The following is a 21,179-nucleotide window of genomic DNA, read 5'->3' as shown; positions in this document are numbered from 1 at the left end:
GGGTATAAGAGACCAGAGCCATTTTTTTTCTACATAGCTTGCACTGGGAAAGGCAAACTACACATCCCAGGAAGAACGGGGTATAAGGTGCAGGGGAATAAAATGATCATCGGCAAAAAATAGACAAATGAATATAGAAAAGAATGAGAACCAGGTAGTAACAAAGAATATAGGAAGAAGATAGATCAGTAAGGTAGATAGATCGAAAGAAAAGAAGTAAAAAGATAGATAGAAGATAGGAATGGATGAGAAAGAGGTATATATCGTAACAAAGAAGATAGGAAGAAGATAGATCAGAAAGATGGATACAAAAGAAGATTGAAAGATAGAGAGAACATAAAAAGGAATGAGAAAGAGCTAGGTACTGTAACAAAGAAGACAGATAAGATAGATTGAAAGATAAACAAGTTAGAAAAGAATGAGAGGTACCGTAACAAAGAAAATATATAAAATAGATATAAAAAAGAGACAAAAGAATGAGAAAATATGGTGATATAACCTTTCTTATTGCCATATGTTCTTACGTAATAACATTATGCAACATCGTATAGTGAATTTTGGGTATCGTGTATTATATTTGTACCTATCCAGTAGTAGTATTAGCAATAGTAGTAGTAGTGGTGGTGGTGGTAAAAAATATATAGTAAGTATAGTAGTAGTAGTAGTAGTAGTAGTAAAAGAGAGAGAGAGAGAGAGAGAGAGAGAGAATGCTTATTGCTATTCGCACCATAAGCAAAAAAAACTCAACCTTGCATTTCCACGCATTTAGTCACTCGTAAAGAAGCAAGAATGCGTCCGAGTGCTTACAGCTTTATAAATATCCACACCAAGTTACATAAATTTACACACAAACAACACATTCAAACAAGAAACAACAGATAGAAAAGAATGAGAAAATAAGATACTAATACAGAAGATAGATAAAGATAGAAAAGAAGGTAGAGAAATGGGTATAAGAGAAGATAGATGGATAGATGGTATTAAAGAAGATCGAAAGAGAGATAGAGAGATAGAAAAGAAGTTAGAAAAGAATGAGACTGTAAGGTAGTAATAAATAACGTCCAATAACAGGGTGAGTACAAGTCCTAAGGGTACCCACATGCTAGAATTGAGAGAGAGAGAGTGAGAGAGAGAGAGAGAGCTGTTGGCAACTCAAGCTAAAGGAGTAGAGACAGGGGGAGACAGAGAGGGGGAGTGTCCGGAGAGAGAGAGAGAGAGAGAGAGAGAGAGAGAGGCACGTTAGTCTGACATTTACACTGAAGGCGAAGAGATGGCGTATGTCACAGACTATACCGTAAGTTGAACGTTGTATTAATTCGTTATACTTAAGTACGAGAGTGAGTGACAGTGAACGGGAGAAGAGGAGGAGGAGAGAAGGGAAGAAAGGAAGGAGGGAAAGGAAAAATAGTGATAGAATACAGTGAAATGGGTCAGTGAAATGGGTGATCTTTGAAACATAGTTGTGTTATACGAATATGAGAATAAAGAAAAGAGGAGGAGTATAGGGAAGAATAAGAAGATGGAGGTATTGTGATGATGGTGATGAGAGAGTGCTAGAGAATGAGTCACCATCACCGGAACTTTCAACACGGTGGTGAGGATGGTGAAGGAAGCAAGTGTACAAGTGATGTTGATGGTGATAGTGATGTTAATGATGATAGTGTAGGATGAGAGTGGTGTTAGTAGTGATAGGTAGTAGCAAACTGTGGTGATAGTGATAATGGTGTTAGTGACGATAGGCAGTGACGGGAGTTGTGGTGATAGGTGATGGTGTTGATAGTGATGAGATGGTGAAGAAAAGGTGTTCGTGGTGATATATGGGGGTTGACATATTGGTGATGATGGTGAGAGAATGAGGATGATGATGATAGTGACGTTGATGGTGATAGGTAGTGTAGGAAGGGTACGTGATAGTGGTGATAGAAGCTATATTGGATAATGGTGATACAATAAGACACTGCAGTGATGATGGTGATGGTGGTGGTGATGGTGAGGGGATGATGATGGCAGGGGAAGAGCCAGAAATAGACCTATCTACAACAAACAGACACATACCGTACGTTACTTAATACATACACACATGCCCGTGAAATTGGTAAGAGGAGGAAGAGGATGAGAAGAAAGAGAAGGAGGAAGAGGAGATAGGAGGGGCAAGAAGGGAGGAAAGAAAGAGAGAGGAAAGATGAGGAGGGAGAAGAGTAAAGAAGTACGAGGAAAGATGAAAAAATTACTGAGGAGGAGGAAGAGAGGAAAGAGGAGGAGGAGGAGGAAGAGAGGAAGAGAGTAGAGATCTCGAGGAAGAATCAATGAAGGAGAGAGGAGGAGAATGAAGAGGACAGAAAAGGAGGGAGAATAAAGAAAAAAAAATGAAGGAGGAGCTGGAGGAACAGGAAAAAACCGTGGATGACATGACAAATTCGAAAACATTCCCAATAAGCGTCATTATTGTATCACCAAGGGACTGCAGTTCTCGCTTTTCTCCTCCCTGAAGGCAAGAAGCATTGCAGTTTAGCCTTCAAATATAATGAGGGAAAAGAGAAAACGCAAAAATGTGAAGGAGGTGGAGAAAAGCAGTTCGTTTTTGCATGACTGTGGTGTGTGTGTGTGTGTGTGAGAGAGACCTTGAAGTATCCTATTCACTATACACACACACACACACACACACACACACTGCACCATTATGAGTCAGTACAGTCGATCATGCTACTTTTAATTTATTCGTCTCAGGATTTTGATAGCCTGGCAGATGTTAGCAACGCATTACATCCTTCGCTATTACCATATGACAACAAGTGGAAATTTCAAGGATTGTAATATATCGTCTTTGTTAATGTATTGGTTGGCTATGTTATGTGAATTCCTATAAGCTTTAAAACTAATTATAATCCAGCCTCTACTCGGCTTCGTGGATATCTACATTCCCATATTTACCCCATTCTTGCATCATATTAATTAATACTAGCGGAGAAACCTATACTGTGTTGTCTGTACCCATTAACCCGTCAAATGGTTCATAGAAAGATTGTGGGGAACGGGATTTGGCTGACTTCTATGTAGTTGAAAATGTTTATGTCAAGGAAACGGCCCAGTAGGAAAGGAGAGCGTCTATTTGACCCCATGTGGCACTTAAGATTGTTTAATTTAGCACCATAAAAAGTGTGTTAAAGCTCCTTATCATACTATTTAGCATTTACGCAGCACAGTCAAATGGATCTTAAAGCTCATGATTCGTCTTTCATTTCCCATTTCTTTTTTATTTTGTTTGAGCTATGATATTGATATTCTAATCTGATATAACCACTGATCTGTATTATGTTATATTAGAGATCAGTGGATATAACTCGCAAACTTGGTTGAGTTAAACTGATGTCTGGTTTCAGAGGTTAATCTAACAAATCTTAGAATACTCACGTGTTGGTTATAAATTGATGTGTTACCTTATTAAGTGAACATTTGTATTTATAATATTCTCTCTCTCTCTCTCTCTCTCTCTCTCTCTCTCTCTCTCTCTCTCTCTCTCTCTCTCTCTCTCTCTCATGTGTCCTATCTATTACCTTATCTGCTAATGGGTTTGGGAGAGAGAAAGAGAGAGAGAGAGAGAGAGAGAGAGAGAGAGAGAGAGAGAGAGAGAGAGAGAATAATTATCAAGAAACACGTGTCATACCACATCCTGCCCGTTAATTGTCACTGATATCTAGCTAAATGCTCGACACCTGTACTCAACCCCTCCATCTCTTCCTCTTTCTTCCGTCACTTTGTTAATACTCTTACAATCTTGAATACAGTATGCGCAGTGGAAATGAGTATTTATGCATGGAGGATTTATTGGTATATGGGTGTAACAGCGAGGGGAGTGGATTGTGAAGTGGTCGAATGAAGCGAGGTAGGTATATTCCGAGATGGTTCGAATTAACACGTGACGAGAATAATGAGGATGACTTTGTGAGGAGAGTATGTATGAGGATGACTTTGTGAGGAGAGTATGTATAAGGATAATAGATGAGGATGACTTTGTGAGGAGAGTATATATGAGGATGACTTTGTGAGGAGAGTATGTATAAGGATAATAGATGAGGATGACTTTGTGAGGAGAGTATATATGAGGATGACTTTGTGAGGAGAGTATATATGAGGATGACTTTGTGAGGAGAGTATATATGAGGATGACTTTGTGAGGAGAGTATATATGAGGATGACTTTGTGAGGAGAGTATACATGAGGAGAATAGATGAGGATGACTTTGTGCGGAGAGTAGGCTATATGAGGGGATGGGGTATCAGGGAGAGGCCACCGGTGAAATCGATCCTTAGAGTGGAAGAGAATTGAAGATAGAATTGATAAGAGATTGATTATATTATGATGAGTGTCGGAACAGGGAAAGTTGATGAATTGGAGACGCTTCGATCTGTACGCCCTCTGCCATGGCCACCCCCTTATTTTTTTTCTCTTTCTTTCTCCCTTTGTCTTTCTTTTTCTTCTTTCTTTTTTCTTTCGTCCTTTTTTCTGGCCTTCTTTCTGTCTTCCCTTTATTTTATTTTATTTTGTTCCTTCCCTTTTTTTCTTCTTTCTTTCCTTCCTTCTGTCTTTCCTTAATTATTCTCTCTCTCTCTCTCTCTCTCTCTCTCTCTCTCTCTCTCTCTCTCTCGTAGTTATAAGGGAAGTTTCACAGAGGGATATAATGTCGTCTGAAATATAAAGGAATAGAGCTTGTTTACTTCATCTTCATTATGTTTGTGATGATCTTAGCAATAGTATATAGTAAGTGTCATAAAACCCGCAAGCAGTGATTGATTGATTGATTGATAGTTTATTGTCGCAGGTATATAGGCTACAACAGGAACAGGGTGTCTGAAATATAGATAGATAGATAGGTCTTATATATATTTTTCTTTTTTCATGTTAAGTCCACCAGTGCCCTACTAACCTAACCTCTCTCCACATTACAGAAGACCCCCTACCATAACTCAATATACGGTAGCAATAATAATAGTAATACAGTAGTAGTGAAACCTATTAACCTACCCTCTCTCCACATTACAGAAGAACCCCTACCATAACTCAATATACGGTAGCAGTAATAATAGTAATACAGTAGTAGTGAAACCTATTAACCTACCCTCTCTCCACATTACAGAAGAACCCCTACCATAACTCAATATACGGTAGCAGTAATAATAGTAATACAGTAGTAGTAAAACCTATTAACCTACCCTCTCTCCACATTACAGAAGACTCCTACCATGGCAATAGGTATAGCAGTAATAATAGTAATAAAACCCTCAACCAGTGCCTTAACCCAACCTCTCCATGTTACAGGAGATCCCCACCGTGACCCACATTGCCAGCTTCGACCCCAGCGGCGATGCCTCCGTCCTCCGCAAGGCCATGAAGGGGCTGGGCACGGACGAGGCTGCCATCATTGGGGTCCTGTCTCACCGCACCTCCGACCAGCGACAGCAAATCCTCCTCAAGTACCAGCAGGCCTATGGAAGGGTTAGTGTGTGTGGAGGGTGAGGAGGAGGAGGAGGAGGAGGAGGGGAATTATAGAAGTTGTGGATATGTGTAAAGGAGGAGGAGGGAGATCTGGTTAGTATAGGTGTTGAAGGATAAGGATTAATTAAGGAGTATGGATAAGGATGTGGGTATAGGAGGAGGAGGAAGAGTGGATTGGGGTCATTGATGTCTATGTGGTGAAATTTAAGGATGAGGAGAAGGAAGAGGAAAAAGTTGTAGGTTCAGATATGGAAGGAAAAGGTATAGTGAGTATGGCTAAGAATGTGGGTTTAGGATGTGGGTGTGGGTGTGGTTGGGAAGGATTACATAGGGTGATTGTCAGAAGGAAATGGCGTAAAGGATGTGGACAAGGGATGTGGGTTGGTTTCTGAGCCTTACCATAGTTTCTTGTTGTGATGTGGCTGTGTATGTGGTTGGCATTGTGAACTGTGGTGAGTGTGGCCAGAGATTGACAAAATGCAGTGATGGTTCAGCTACTCAAGGGTGACAGAAGAACAGAACATAACATTTATACATCATATACAAACTATTGGATTGCTTATATACAGTGTGATGATGACTGTATATAACATAACCTGGAAGCACACAGTATAATGTAGTTCAAAATTATGTGACTACTAATGAGAAACACACATTGCCATCCTACAAAAGTGTGGTGATGGGTTTATTGCACTTTCTCTGATGCGTATGTGTGAAGGATGAACTTTACCTTACTGAACATTATGAAGATTTAATTACTGAACTATTGAACTGAAGAGAACTGAAATTCTTATGTAACCCATTTTGCATATGATTAGAATTGTTGCACTGTCATAAATTGTCTGTTAGCTCTAGCAGTGAGGAAAAATGTATCTATTGCATAAATACTTAATACTGTAGCTCTGTTTTGTGGACTCAGCTGTAGAAGTGAATAATTAGTGCATACCTAATTTTAAAGATATTTCTATATGGCTTATGTTTAGCTAATGTTTACCTGGAGATTTACCTGTATTGCAATTTGAGTGTCTAAAGTATGAGAATAAGTCAGTACGTATGTCATCTACAATTATTTAAGTAAGTCTGTTAGGGATCCACTATGATATGTGTGTGTGTGTGTGTTTGCATGTGTTTGTGTGTGTGTGTACCTACGTAAACTGAGGTGCTGTTGCATGAGCCAGGTACTCCACAAGGTCAAGGTGATGACTTCTGTTTGTCCCCGTGTGTGTGTGTGTGTGCGTGCGACCCTCTCCTGCCGCAGGACGAGGATGGCGCTAAGGCAGGGAAGGGACTCGAGGGGGTAAGTTGATGAGCCCACTTCACACCGCATATCCTCGCTACCTTACCAACAGCCTCGGCGTCTCTATGCATGAGGAGCTGATACGTTAGGCTACACTCTGCCCTGCCCTACACACACATACACACACACATACACACATAGGTCCATATTCTTAAACGTATCCAGCTCACATGACGACTATCTCCCAAGGCTACAGAGAAGATTAACCTGGTTTTCATGGGCAATTTTCCATTCAAGGTTCAGAAGTCAGAACTATAACAAAGAACACAAAACAGGCCATGAAAATCCCAGCAACTTCTGTGAGAGGCTTTCCAAACAGTCATCATGAGGTGCTGATACGTTTAACAATAATGGCTCCACGCACTCAATTCTTTCCCTTCAAGCCCGCCACAAATGGGAAGTAGAAGCAATGCACTGAACATAAAGCAAATGCTGACGCTGCTGGAGTTCAGAGGAGCCTGCAACATCTTCCACCCCTGTTCTGTTCTCTTAAGATTCTTGCATGTGTTTATGTTGCTCTTCATTCACATATGCTGAAAAGACCTGTGGTGAAGTATAGTTTATCATCATAGTTCTGTGTAGTGTATGTTAGTGAATTCATTATCTCCATTCCAAGTTTTGATGGCTTTCTTTTCTCATTGTTTTTTTTTGTTTTTGTTTTCCCCTATCTGCTTCTGATCCAAAAGTAAAAGTATCATATATAAAGTAAAGTGAGGGGCATACTCTATAGTTGTGTGTGGCCTTAGTGCTCATCTCTGTCCCACTGACCTTTGAGGCTTGACCCTTGAACAGTGTGCCCCCTGCCATATGCCCCCATTGATTGATCGATTGATATACTACTGCAAATTCTCCCCAATTCCTCCTCTGGCAAACATTCTTCTCCTTAGAATTGAAATTCCTTCTCTGAGTGTCAAGTGTCCATCATTTTAGAGCCACTGGCCTGGTACAAGATGCAAACACCAAGAGTAGAGAGTGTGTGTGAAGTAGATATGATAAAGGTATCTTTTCTCCCTTGCATTCCTGTAGTATACTTCTCAGCAGATGCTGATTTTGTTTATTTGTATCTTCTAATGTTCCATAGTTTTATGCTACTCGTGTTGTATTCCTTGAGGAATAGAAAACGCATTTTTTTTACTGAAACAGACATATTCCAAGCTCTTCCTTATAGAGAATTGTCAGTTTAGTTATCCTCTCATAAAACCAATGGCAGCTTCTAAACTCTTTTGTTGTTGTTGTTGAATTCCACATTATACTTCATTTTTAATTACTATTTCTTGGGCAATTGTTGTCATACTGTTACTAAGAGAGATCATTGATATGTTTGGTGTAATCATTAGTCTGTTAAAGGGGTTCATGTAAAGCTGATAGGGATCAGGGTCAGGCTCACTGACGCTCCTCCAGGCCAGGAAGAAAGAGCTTGTAAAATGAGCCTAAGAAAACACAAGCTGTTGTTCATTTAGTGTTGGCAGTTTATTCAGGACCCCCAAAAGTGTTACAGTGTGGTAGAAGGGGAGTATCAAGATCTCTCTTTTGTCTTCATTTCTATTTGCTGTTATAGGAGCAGTGCTGAGCTTTTTTTTTTTTTTTTTTATTTTTTGTAGCTGTTTCCTCTAATGTAAAAAATAATGTCTGAAAGCTGCTGGAGAGTAGAAGGAAGGTGTTACTGATTGCTAAAAAGTGTTATGTTATGGCAGTGTGTGTGTCTAAATGCTGATAGAGAATAGCAGGTGTCCCTAATTGCTTGGAACACTGTGTGACTTAGTTTTAATGTGCTCTTCAAGAATATTTCCATTATGAGTTTATTGTCTTCTAAGTGGAAAATTTAATGTTAAATTTTCCACATTAGCCATTATTTACATTTTGTACTTGGAGCATGATCACTTCTTAGACTGTTTTGTTATCTATTATATATATTCTATCATTGTATTACACAAGAATCTATTATTACATAAGTGGTCTCTATGAACTTTTAGAATAATGCAATCCTTCCCTTGTTAACTTACATAAAAAACACATTAATGTAACTTGGACACTGACAGGCTCTGCCCAAACTCGTTCATTAAGCTTCTTGGTGCAGGTGACAAGTTTTTAGCCAGGGTGTTACTTCCCTTGACCTTTGAGAATGCTTATGTGCATGGCCTCCCTGCACCATTGGCTAAGGCTGGGGTGTGCAGGCAGGTTCTCCAGGGTACTGACTTGCACTCTTTTTTGTAACATATCGTCACTATCACAAAATAATTGCCTAAGTCACTTCATTGATTTCCAGGTTTTTGTCTACATCAATTTTTCATCATGTGACACCCATTTTTGTACAGTTGCCTCCGTCATTTAAGGTTTCTGTGTTCTAGAATTGGCCTTTTCATTCCTGCGTAGCTCTTAAGCCAAATGAGGTAATGACAGTTCTTTTCTGATTTCCTGTAAGGTAGAAAATAATAACTTAGGCGGTTTGTTTACGAAGGTGACGATATATTGCTATGATGTAACTTCGCAGCTTCTGGCAGATTCTATGAGGTGCAGGGCCTTATATTGAAAGTCATGTGTGTAAAAGATATTTAGAGAGACTGGTAGAGCCATGCTTAATTTGGATTCATTTGCCTTTTAAGCTTTTAGAGAGTATGTAGATGAAAAGTATATACCCAACTTTTTTGCAGATTATATTCATGACTAATCAGGAATAGTATATAAGGAGATACATATATATTAACTTGGTTTGACTCCAGTCCCAGAAAATATGACACGAAAAAAATAAATATCAACCTTTTTTTTTTTGGCTTGTAAATTTCTTGGCAATAGATAGGCATATAAATTAATGCATAAACACATATTTGATTATTAAGTTGTCATTGAAAGAGAAATGTCAAGTTAAAAAAAATAGATATTAACCTTATTTTAGCGGGTTACTGTCATGGGTATAGATTAATGATGAGAACATACAAAATAATACACACACACACACACACACACACACACACACACACACACACACACACACACACACACACACTCACCCTATAAGCTCATCTCGTTCCATGTCTTCAGGATCTCATCAAGGACCTGAAGAGTGAGTTGAGCGGCAAGTTTGAGGACACCATCATTGCCCTGATGACGCCGCTGCCGCTGTACCTGGCCCACGAGGTGCACAACGCCATACAGGGCATCGGCACCAATGAACGCACACTGGTGGAGGTTCTGTGTACACGCGACAACGCCTCCCTCATGTATGTGTGCATATGTATTTGCCTAGTTGTATTTAACCCATTGCCATTAGCATACATGGCCTGAGCTACATCGGCACAGTTCTGTCTCCATATCTATAATTGTCCAGTCTTTCCTTAAACTGTCTGACACTCTTTGCCATCACAACATCTTCCCTTAGTCCATTCCACATCTTCCGCTCTATAAGGAAAATTGAATTTCTTGACATCATTTAAGCTCCTACCTTTCATCAACTTCATACTGTGTCCTCTTAGTTGTCTTGCTTATAGTTGTCTTAGTTGTCCTTGCTCTTGTTATTAGCAGATCTTGTCTTTCAGTCTGTCGATCTATCCTGCTTATCTTTCTGTGTGTGTATCAAATGTCTTGATGTTTTTACCAATTTTGAATTTGTACTCAGATTATTTTTTCAGTAAATTACTGCTACGTTCATCACCACTACTACTACTACTGCTACTGCTACTGCTATTTACCTAGTTGTGATATTCTGCAAAAAAATAACTAGTAATGTGAAGTCTAGTCTGTTTATCCCGATCAGTTAAACTTTACAATAGATTCATTTAAGGTTTTGTATTGGGTGATCTCCCTGTCCAGGCCATTCTATGGTTCAGTGCATCTACAGTATATGGAAGACTCTTTTTCTTGATATCATTTATAACCTTATTCTTTTTTTTTAATTATGTCATTATTTGAATGTAAATCTTATATCACCCACTCTATCTTTCTCTTCAAGTTGCATAGAGTAAGCATATTCTGTACTCAATTCAGTGTTACCACAATTTTTTTCTTGGCCTAGCTTTTTGCCTTGCAAATTTGTGATGTTCAGAGCTTGTGTATCCTTGTATATAATGAACGGTGTAGAACTTTTGGACCAGTCTTGTCTATGGTGACCTGCACTGTGGTGTTGCTCACCCTCCATGTGTCCACAGGGCCATCAAGAATGCCTACTTCCACCACTACCGCAAGAAGCTGGAGGATGACCTCAGAGGAGACACCTCTGGGGACTTCCGCCGCCTCCTCATCTCCATGTGTGCATGCAGCAGAGATGAAACCAGCTGTGACCCGGCCCTCGCCAACGGCCTGGCCCAGCAGCTGTACAAGGCCGGTGAGTGACCTTGACCCTCAGACTCAACGGGATCTTAACCAGACCCACTGGGTTCATAGAAGGATTTCTTAGGTTCTTAAAGACTCTGAAACAAACTCAAGGTTCTTAAAGGGTCTTATTGAGGTTTTAGAATAGATTCATTAAGTTCACATAACACTGAGAATATTACAATGTCAGCTTGACCTTCATTACTAACACCACCACAGAATAATGTACACTTGTCTCCACCTGAAATTGACCTGTCTTTTGGCTTCTCGTTATGTTTTCTTTTGTTGGAGCAGTGTCTGGCGGGCCTTTTTGTTCTTGTTTTTGTTTCTTGCCCTTGAGCTGCCTCCCTTGTAAAAAAAAAAAGCATAACACAAAGAATACAATATCATTATATTTTACCACCACGACCACAGTAGCAGTGCATCGTGAAGAAGGGTGGGGAGGTTGTGCCCTTGAGCTGCTTTCATTCTGTGTAAAAAGTATAATACCGAAAACATCACTCTTTCTCAGGCGTGGGCAAGGTTGGCACGGATGAGGGCGAGTTTAACCGCATCCTGTCCTGCTACTCCTACCCGCTCCTGCGCATCGTCTTCGAGGAGTACAAGAAGATCAAGGGCAAGTCCTTCGGCGACGCCCTGAACTCTGAGCTCTCCGGGGACCTGAAGATTGGCATGATGGCTGTCTGTGAGTGTCCTCTGCTCCTGTAGCCTGACCTAACATAGCCTAACATAATATAACTTATTTTTACAGAACATAACCTGATATAACTTTATCTAATGTAACTTAATCTAACCTAATCTAACTTGATCCAATAAAGTTTAATCTAGTCTAACTAAACCTAATCTAACTTAATCTAGCCCTCACACCCTCTTTAACCACCTCCCAACCACCCTTACAAACCTCCTCTCTTTCATCACCTCCCAGCCACCTCTCACACCCTCTTTTTCACCTCCTAGCCATCCCTCACACCCTCCTTTTTCCCCTCCCAGTCTACCTTCACACACCCTCTCACTTTTCCCCTCCCTACCACCCCTCACACCCTCTCATTTTCCCCCTCCAACCACCCTTACAATCCTGCCCTCTTTCGTCACCTCTCGACCACCTCTCAAGCACTTTCTCCATCTCCCCCAACAGACGACAGCATCCTGAACCGAGCTGCATACTTCGCCAAGGAGCTCCACAACTCCATGTCGGGGATGGGCACCAATGACCGGGCTCTCATCCGCCTGGTGGTGTCCCGCGCCGAGATCGACATGGGCAACATCAAATCAGAGTACCAGAAGATCTACGGAAAGCCCCTGGAGAAGGCTATCAAGGTGGGTCCTCCTCCTCCTCCTCCTCCTCCTGTTAAGTCCGTCAAGCTGTTCAGTCCTCTTGTGGCCTTCTGTCGTTTCTGTTTGTGGTTTTCCTCTTCTTCCTGACCTTTCTTTTCTTTATCTCCCTATTTCTATCTTTCTTTTCTTACACTTTCTTTTTGTTTCCTTAATCTTTCTTTTCTTTTTACATCTTTTTGTTTTCCTATTCCTATCTTTCCTTTCTTCTTCCTTCCTTGGCTTATCCTCTCATCTTCCTTTCTCCCTGATTGTAGTTTTCCTCTTCTTTTTGAGTCTCCTTTTCTCTTTGTTTCCCTGTTCCTGCCTTTCTTTTCTTCTTCCATCCTAGACTTATCCTTTCCTTTTGTTCCTTTGTTCCTAATCCTGTCTTTCTTTCTCCCTGGACTCTCTTCTTTTCTCCTTGTGTTCCTGATCCTATTTTTCCTTTCTTCCTCAAATCCCTGACTATCCTTTTCTAGTGTTTCTTTATCTCTGTCCATATATTTCCTTTCTTCCTATATCCTGTACTCTCTTCTTTTCTCCCTGTGTCCTTAACTTTATCTTTCCTTTCTCCCTGACTATTCCTTCCTCTTCTCCCTGCCTCTCCAATCCTATTTTTCCTTTATATTCCAAACTATTCCTTTCTCCCCTCCCTGTTGTGCCCCTAATCCCATCTTTCCTTCCTTTATCCTAGACTCTATCCTCTCCTCTTCTTTCTCTGTTCCTGAACCTCTCCTCTTCTCTCCCTCCTTTCCTCCTCTTGTGCTGGGTTGTGACTGGGTGTTAAGGGGTTGGTATGTTGAGTGTCATGTTGGTCCCTCTTTTCCTGTCTGGTGAGTTGTTTTTCAAGTCTTTTTCAGGAGGTGTTGGTAATGCTGTTCCTGTGTTGGTTTGTGGCAGCAACACTGTCATCTGATAAATGTTGGGTTTGTTACCTTCCCTCTCTTGACACTTCCAGGAGTGGGTTAATGGAGTACAGGTAACTCTCGATTTACGCAAGTATATGTCCTTGAAGAGGTCGCATAAATCAAAAACAATGTAAATCAAACAAGAGGTTGGTTTCTATTGAAAAATAAATATTATTCCGTAGAGAGAGAGAGAGAGAGAGAGAGAGAGAGAGAGAGAGAGTGTGTGTATCCATAGCACCGAGATATCCACTCAGGCACTCAATCTCGGCTTCACTCGTGTGAGGAAGAAATGAGAGACACCTTGAGCGACTGGCTAGTATTGGTACCGGTACCGAGCAGTCTGGTACCGTTACCATACCGTATAGCTGGTACCGTTAGCACCGGTACTGGTACCAGTACCTGCGCACCCCTATTGTTGAGTAGCGTGGCAGCGTGGGTACTGTATTGTTGTTCAAGTGGCGCGCGGGAAGAACTGAGCTCAGCTGTGTGGCCGCGGCGCCGTGTGAGTCCAGTTGCATGAGACATCTAGTGGCCACTCCATAAAATATCGCGTATAAATGAAAAAAACGTGTAAATCAAACATTTCTTTGGATTTTGGACCACGCGTTATTTAAAAAAACGCGTAAACCAAACTCGCCTAAATCAAGAGTTACCTGTAGAACATTGACTTGCTTCGGTACTTCTTCCCTCTTACTAATCCCATTTGAATCCTACTCTTGATGGGCTAAGATGAACGGCTGCTGGGTGATCTTATTGTGGTAGTAAATTGACTTGCTTCAGCACTTCTTCCCTCTTGATAATCACATTCAAATCCTGCTCTAGATGGACTAAGATGGAAGGGTGTCAGCTGATGCTATTGTGTTTTGGTTCTTGTGGTGGTATGTTGATGCTTTGGCACTCCTTGTGGATGGGAGCAGCTTTAGTGTATGGTGTTAGTTGGTGCTATGGTCATTTTATTGCCCTGTTGTTGGTCATCTGTGGACAGTGACTCAGCAGCTGTTATGGGCCAGCCAAGACAAATCGTTGTCAGTGGCAATGCTTGCTTTGAAGCCATCCAACTCCTTATGTGTGTCTCTGGAAGCACTGGCATGCTTTTCAAGTGGCTTCTTGTCACTCTGCTGTCCTGCTGTATGTGGAAAACTTTGTATTTTTTTATACTGAAGCTGATTTGAAGCAATGAGTAACTGTTGAAGCATTGTACAATGGTAAATCTCTCAATATCTCTGATGCCTTCTTTGCCCTCTGAGCTTTCCTTGAGGGAGAGGGCATGTCAGAGGAGCCTCCAGCTCTCCCTGTCTACACACTCATTATCAATGCATTAGTAACAAGCTGTAAAGCTCTATAGTGCTGTAGAACCATTCAGATCCCCATGGAGCATGTACTTGGGAATTCCAATCCTCCTGGTGATGGCAAAAAGCTTTCTGAGAGTCCTGCATGAATCTCTACACCTCCAACTTTTTGTGAGCTTCCAGCCAGGGCAGAGCAGGTGTTGCTCACCGTGTGTTGTCAGAGCTGCCCGTGCACCCCCTGCCTTGTCTCCCAGTGTGGCGGAGGAGGTTGTAGCAGCTCTGATATGATAAGCCTTAAACAAGGACCACAGAGGGAGGAGATGCCTGGTGGTGATGAGGATGATACTGCTGCTGGTGATATGAGACTCCTTAAACAGGGCTGCTGGAAGGAGGTCTGGCGGCTGGCTGGGATCTCTGTTACTCGTACTCCACTGAGTAAAACATTGCTACTACAATATGTGGATTTTTTTTATTATTGCAAGGAAGTTTTAGCGGAGGTCATTCATTCTTTTCTTTTTGTATATATGTTTTCTGGTTCATACCTTATTCTGTAGCCAAAGGTCTTAGTTTGATAAACCCTCTATTAAGCAAACTAATTTATAGAAACAACAAGTTTTTTATCTGATCATTAAATTCCTAAGTATATATCAGTACTTAGGTGTATCATATAAAAGCAAAAGATATTATTTACAGCAGTTGACAGTGTTTAATCAAATATGAATTGTAGTAATTATTTTAATTGTTTCAAAAATATTTCATCTATAAGGATATCAAGAAAAGTGTCAAATAAAACAAAAAGAAATACTAGTTTCTTTCAAATGATATAAAAAAGCGTCAAATAAAAAAGTTCCATAAAATAATAAGTAAAAAGATGTCAAATAAAACCAAAAAATATTGTTTCTGTTGAAGCTCAATATGGTCTGATAAATCTGGTTGTCTATGAAGTGAGTACCATTGCCATGTAGAGGGTTTCCTGCAGTCTTCATTGGTTTGTCACTTTCACTTCTTTTTTGTTGAAAACCTTTACCTTTGCATTACCCTAAATGTTGTGTGTCTTCATTTTAATCTTACTATACAAGTTAAGCCTGTGTTCACTATATTAATGTAATCCTGATTCATCAAAGTTACTCCTCAGTGATGGGGTAAGGTTACTATAGTCGGTTTAGCCAAGTCTGAAGTGAGCATTATCGTGCGCTGGCAACCGGCTGTCACAAAGTGTGTCCGATTTCGAGGATACTGTATGCCAGCCTACACACAGAAAACAGTCATCAGTGTCAATAATATGCAACGCAAATAGCTGTTTCATTAATATAAGCCTGCTAATTTTCTTGGTGGTGGACAGCTTCAAGGCTGTTTAACCCGGTAGCAGCGATGGGCCAAATTTGTGGCTTTACCGTGTACCAGCGACGGGCCAGATTTGTGCTATGATATCCCCCTCAAAATAGATGATACATAAACTGATCACAAATGCTTTTATGAAATTGGTTTGTGGGAGTGATTGTTTTTTTTTATTATTCTCGCTTAGAGGGACCATTGAGAAACATGATCCCTGCTGCTACCGGGTTAATAATCATAATCAGCGATCTTGTAAATTAACAAAACAGCTATTTGCGATATTCCTGATATTTTTTAACTCACAATTGACTCTAACTGACTGTGCTTGTTATTGCTGCATACATACTATTGACACTGATGACTGTTTACTATGTGTAGGCTGGCATACAGTATCCACGAAATCGGACATGCCGTATGGCAGCAGGTTGCCAGCGCATGATAATGCTCACTTCAGACTTGCGTGAACCGACTATAGTTCTGTCTCTTACCTATCATTATCAGCCTGCTAATACTTATCATAGTTTGATTATCTCTCTCCTTGACTCTCTGAAATTTAGTACAAATGATTAGTTAGAAATACGGTACAAGTAGGTAATCAGGATCACGTTACACCAGCATGCAGCACTAACTATACCATAAATGCCTCAAACAAAAAATAATGGCACAAAACTAAAGTGTAAGCAAACAAATTCAGACTGCACCAAATTTCTCTTCACCAACATTATAGCGTAGCGTGGGAATGGAATAAACTCCCACCTTAATTGGCTCAGTGCAACATGAATGACTCATTTAAATAAAAACTCGACCACCATGTCATGCACCAACACATTCGTTTAGTCAAAAAAGCAGTCTTATGTTTTACTGTAGTTGCACTTAGTTTTAGGGACAGACCACTTAGTCTGAACCATTGGCCCTGAGTGGTCAGTATATCTGTGCTAACCATTGTAAATCTCTTCTCTTTTCTCCTCTCTTCTCTTCTCTCCTCTCTTATTCCCTCTGTCCCGATGCCACTCACTCCATTCTCCTCCCCATCTTCCAGGGCGACACCTCCGGTGACTACAAGAAATTGCTGCTGGCACTCATTGGTGCTTAGTTAGCTAGATAAGTCTGTCTGTCTCCCCTTGCATACGCCTCCTCGCCCTCGCGTGTCCCCCTGGCATGGAAGGTCTTTTTTAACGTCATGCAATCTGTTTCATCATCCAGAGCGACATTTCTGGGGACTACAAGCAGCTCCTCATTGGCATGGTGGAAGGCTAAGGTGCTGCTGTGCCTTACCTTGCCTTGCCCAGTGCCACCACCTCACGCCCGACTCACTGCCACCAAGACCTGGCTGCCCTCACACTGCGCTGCCTCCTCCTCCCTGCCTGCAATGTCCTATTCTCCCCCCCCTCCCCTCAGTGTGTGTGTGTGTGTGTGTGTGTGTAGCAATGGAAGTAGCTCAAAGGCAACAAAAAACAGGAACTAAAAAAGCATCAAGTCATGTTCATGTTAAAAGAAGTCAGTACAAGAACCCATAGATGGTGTGTGTGTGTGTGTGTGTGTGTGTGTGTGTGTGTGTGTGTGTGTGTGTGTGTGTGTGTGTGTGTGTGTGTGTGTGTGTGTGTACATCTCCATGACCCTCTCACTTCATTGTATTACCTTTGCTTCCATTCTGAATTTAGGGTCATTCCTAACACACTTCCTCCTGTAACGCTTTCCAACCCATAACCAAAGGCAGAAGACAAGTCCAGACACATCACGTACTTCAGTGTGTCCAGCTGGCTCTCAGTAGGCGGTGTGAGGGTTAGCACTGCGTTGTCCAAGGCATTTGATATATATATGTACTTAGTCTCCCATTCCTGGTTCTCCATTTACACTGATCTATTTACCCTCCTCATGAGTAAGATGTTTAAAGTATATTGTGAAAAAGATGTTCGGGAAGTGTGTTTTGTATTTCATTTTGGTGATAGTAATGGAAGTGTTTATTCTGTGGCCACACATATTCATAGATTTTCCCAAAGAACTGGATGTTTAAAGTGTTGTTTTGAAGAAATGTTTGTGGTGAAGTTTGTGCTTTATTATACATTTTGGTGATGATAGAAATGTTTATTTTGTGCACACCTTTATATACTTTCCCCAAGACTCAGATGTTTGAAGCATTGTTGAAATAAATGTTATATATTTTCTATTTGCTAGGTTGGTAATGATGACGTCTGTTCTATGCACACATTTACACACCTTCCCTAAGAACCAAATGTTTATGTTCTATGCACACATTTACACACCTTCCCTAAGAACCAAATGTTTATGTTCTATGCACACATTTACACACCTTCCCTAAGAACCAAATGTTTAAAGTATTATGAAAACTGTTGAGGCTAGTTTAGTATTTCTATTTCTATTCTGGTAATAATGAAAATGTTTATTCTATGCACATTTACACACTTTCCTTGAGAACCAAATGTCTAAAGTATTATGAAAAGTGTTGGGGCTTGAGTATTTTTATTTTCCGTTTTGGTAGTCATGGAAATGTTTATTCTATGCACATTTACACACTTTCCTTGAGAACCAAATGTTTAAAGTATTATGAAAAGTGTTGGGGCTTGAGTATTTTTATTTTGGTAGTCATGGAAATGTTTATTCTATGCATATTTACACAATTCACTCCAGAGCCAAATGTTTAAAGTATTACTGAAGGAAATGTTGAGGCTTGCGTATTTTTATTTTCTGTTCTACACTAAAAATGTCTATCCTGTGCCCACATTTATACCTTCCTTAATAGCCAGACATTGAAAGTATTATCAAAGGAAATATTGTGGCTTGTGTATTGCTACTTTCTATTCTGCTATAAAGATGTCTATTCTATACACCCATTTATACACCTTTCTCAAGAACCAAGTATTATTAACAATGTAGAGATTTGTGTATTTCAAATTTTCTACGCTGCCATGAAACTGTCTATAAGCACACATGTATTTATTTTCTATTCTGTTATGAAGTCGAATGTGTTTGTATTATGCTTCTGTTTTTGTTTTTATTTGTCAATACTGAACAAAGGCTTGAGATTTACTTGTTTGAAATGACAAACTTCATATCCCCTTTCCATGAGCCTCTTCATGGGTGTCTACTTGAAGGTCTAGTGTTGAGTTTGAAATGACAGACTTTATATTAAACCCTTTCCATGATACTGTGAGTGTGTGTGATCAAAGGCCTATAGATGAATTTAAAATAAACTTAATATTCCTTTTCCATGAGCCTGTTTGTGTGTGATCAAAGGCCTATAGATGAATTTAAAATAACACAAACTTAATATTCCTTTTCCATGAGCCTGTTTGTGTGTGATCAAAGGCCTATAGATGAATTTAAAATAACACAAACTTAATATTCCTTTTCCATGAGCCTGTTTGTGTGTTCTTGAAGGCCCAAAGCAGAGAAAACACAGAGTCCAGAGTTATAATGAAACTTCTGATCTTGTTTTCATCGTCCACACAGCGCAGCATTGATATATTTTTCCTTCACGCCAGTTGCTGTGCATCCGAAAGCCTGAAGCAGATGAAACACAAGCCCATAGTTACTATACACATTCTCTCCCCCTTTCTGGTGCTTTGTAAATCTTGAAGCACTCAGCATTTTTATAAACCAGTATTTTTAAGTTCTTGTAGACATAATACAGGAGTAAGTAGCAGGAGGAAACATTATAGATTTTTGCAAGATGTTGAAATAGCCATTCATAGATATTGATTTACTGAACAGTATTTTGAATTTGCATAGAGAGTTTACTTCTAGCGTGCAACTGGAGTGTCGTGCCTGGGAGTGATGAAAAAAAAGAGATGCAGTATTGTATGATTTCGTATGGTTATATAATGAATTTCTGTACTTTTGCTAAATGTTTGATGATATTTTATCATATAATGAATTTCTGTACTTTTGCTAAATGTTTGAAGATATTTTATCATAACTCTCCCTCGCTCCCTATCTGCTTATCAAGCTATTTCTCTATCTATCTATTTATCTGCCTATCTATCTATCTATCTGCCTATCTATCTATCTGCCTATCTATCTATCTGCCTATCTATTTTGGTTATCATTATGGAACAGTATTGAAGTAGATTTTTTTTCTTATTTTCTTTCTTTCCATCTCTAAGTCTCATCCTGTGCAAGGGAAGGACAGGAAAGACAAATTGCATGATTTAGACAAATTGCATGATGTAGAATAGTATATAATTTTATCACTGTCAAGACAGTGAATCATTACTCTTTTGTTTATTATGAGTGTACTTAGAAAAATTCAGTCTTGTTCCTAGAAAGTACTTAAGATAGAGGAGGAAGTAGAAAGGTTGATGTACTCCAGTTGATGATTAAATGTTAGTAACGTGTTTTTTTGTTATTACTATTCATGTTCTCTGTGTGTGTGTGTGTGTGTGTGTGTGTGTGTGTGTGTGTGTGTGTGTGTGTGTGTGTGTGTGTGTGTGTGTGAGAGAGAATTACATAAAAAATCAGACCTCACAGACCCCATGGTGCAGACTAGGTAGTCTGTCCTTAAACTCAAGTGAATCTACATTAATCTGATGGCTCCAAAACATTGCTTTTCTACTCTAGTTAATATTAAGTTCAAGGAACTGATGGTCGAGCTTGTTTTTAAAGGAGTCAGTCGTGTTACACTTGACCACTGATGGTGGGAGCTTATTCCATTCTCGCACTACAACGTTGGTGAAGAAAAATTTGGTGCAGTCTGAATTTACTTGCCTGCATTTGAGTTTTAAGCTGAGTGGAGAGATCAACACCTCTCTCACTCAACTCCAACTCGCTGCCTTTCTTGCTTCCTGCTGCTCGTCTCCTGACTAGCCCGCCTCACACAGCAGGCCGTGGGTGGTGTGTGGGTCGGGGGGGCTGAGTGGAGAGATGGACACCTCTCTGACCAGCCCGCTTCTCTGTGCTTTCTCGCTGCCGCTCCTTGCTGTAGGGGTGTTCGTCTCCTCACGTCTCCCAAGCTTGTCTCTTGCTGCAGTGGTGCTTGTCTCCTCACTGACCCGTGGGTCTCCTTGCCCTCGCCTTCTCGCCTCTGCTCCTCGCTAAGCTCCTCCCCCTTCTTCACGTGACTCCCTCTCGGCATTGCAATCAAACCCTACCTACCTAACTAACTAGTTATTGGTTTCTTGGGGGGTTCGAGGCTTTGAGATGAGGGATTTCAGTAACTCTCGTTCATGATATTTACTCATTCGCTGGCCGTGTTATCTTCTCATAACCTTTTACGCACTT

The 21,179-nt window shown here is 40.4% G+C and overlaps 1 protein-coding gene and 1 long non-coding RNA gene across 9 annotated transcripts in view; one reads left to right on the top strand and one right to left on the bottom strand.

Annotated features, from left to right (window-relative positions):
* The window catches only part of LOC127005109 (annexin B10-like), a 28,752-nt gene extending 11,206 nt beyond the window's left edge, over positions 1-17,546 (top strand). For 3 of the 7 annotated variants that reach the window (XM_050873674.1, XM_050873677.1, XM_050873678.1), the window contains 7 exons: positions 5,317-5,493; positions 6,752-6,790; positions 9,830-10,008; positions 10,933-11,108; positions 11,607-11,780; positions 12,231-12,412; positions 17,145-17,546. In XM_050873674.1, the coding sequence (XP_050729631.1) occupies positions 5,317-5,493; positions 6,752-6,790; positions 9,830-10,008; positions 10,933-11,108; positions 11,607-11,780; positions 12,231-12,412; positions 17,145-17,198 (981 nt within the window). In that variant the 3' untranslated portion in view covers positions 17,199-17,546. Of the gene's footprint in view, positions 1-1,137; positions 1,295-5,316; positions 5,494-6,751; positions 6,791-9,829; positions 10,009-10,932; positions 11,109-11,606; positions 11,781-12,230; positions 12,413-16,980 lie in introns of those variants that run through there. The other 4 variants (XM_050873679.1, XM_050873673.1, XM_050873675.1 and 1 more) reach the window with 4 other exon arrangements.
* LOC127005111 (uncharacterized) lies at positions 17,462-20,313 on the bottom strand. Of its 2 annotated transcripts, none has more exons than XR_007758299.1 (3): positions 19,221-20,313; positions 18,253-19,153; positions 17,462-18,205 (listed from the first exon to the last, which is right to left on the bottom strand). It is a non-coding gene; the product is annotated as an uncharacterized LOC127005111 (long non-coding RNA). The 2 variants fall into 2 exon arrangements; XR_007758298.1 differs by having other exon boundaries at positions 17,462-18,158.
* Between the last annotated feature and the right edge of the window lie 866 nt (positions 20,314-21,179).

This window comes from Eriocheir sinensis, chromosome 29, assembly GCF_024679095.1.
Source record: "Eriocheir sinensis breed Jianghai 21 chromosome 29, ASM2467909v1, whole genome shotgun sequence".
In the NCBI taxonomy this organism is placed as follows: Eukaryota; Metazoa; Arthropoda; class Malacostraca; order Decapoda; family Varunidae; genus Eriocheir; species Eriocheir sinensis.
The sequence above is the reverse complement of the archived record's forward strand: the minus strand, read 5'-3'. Positions and strand labels throughout refer to the sequence as shown.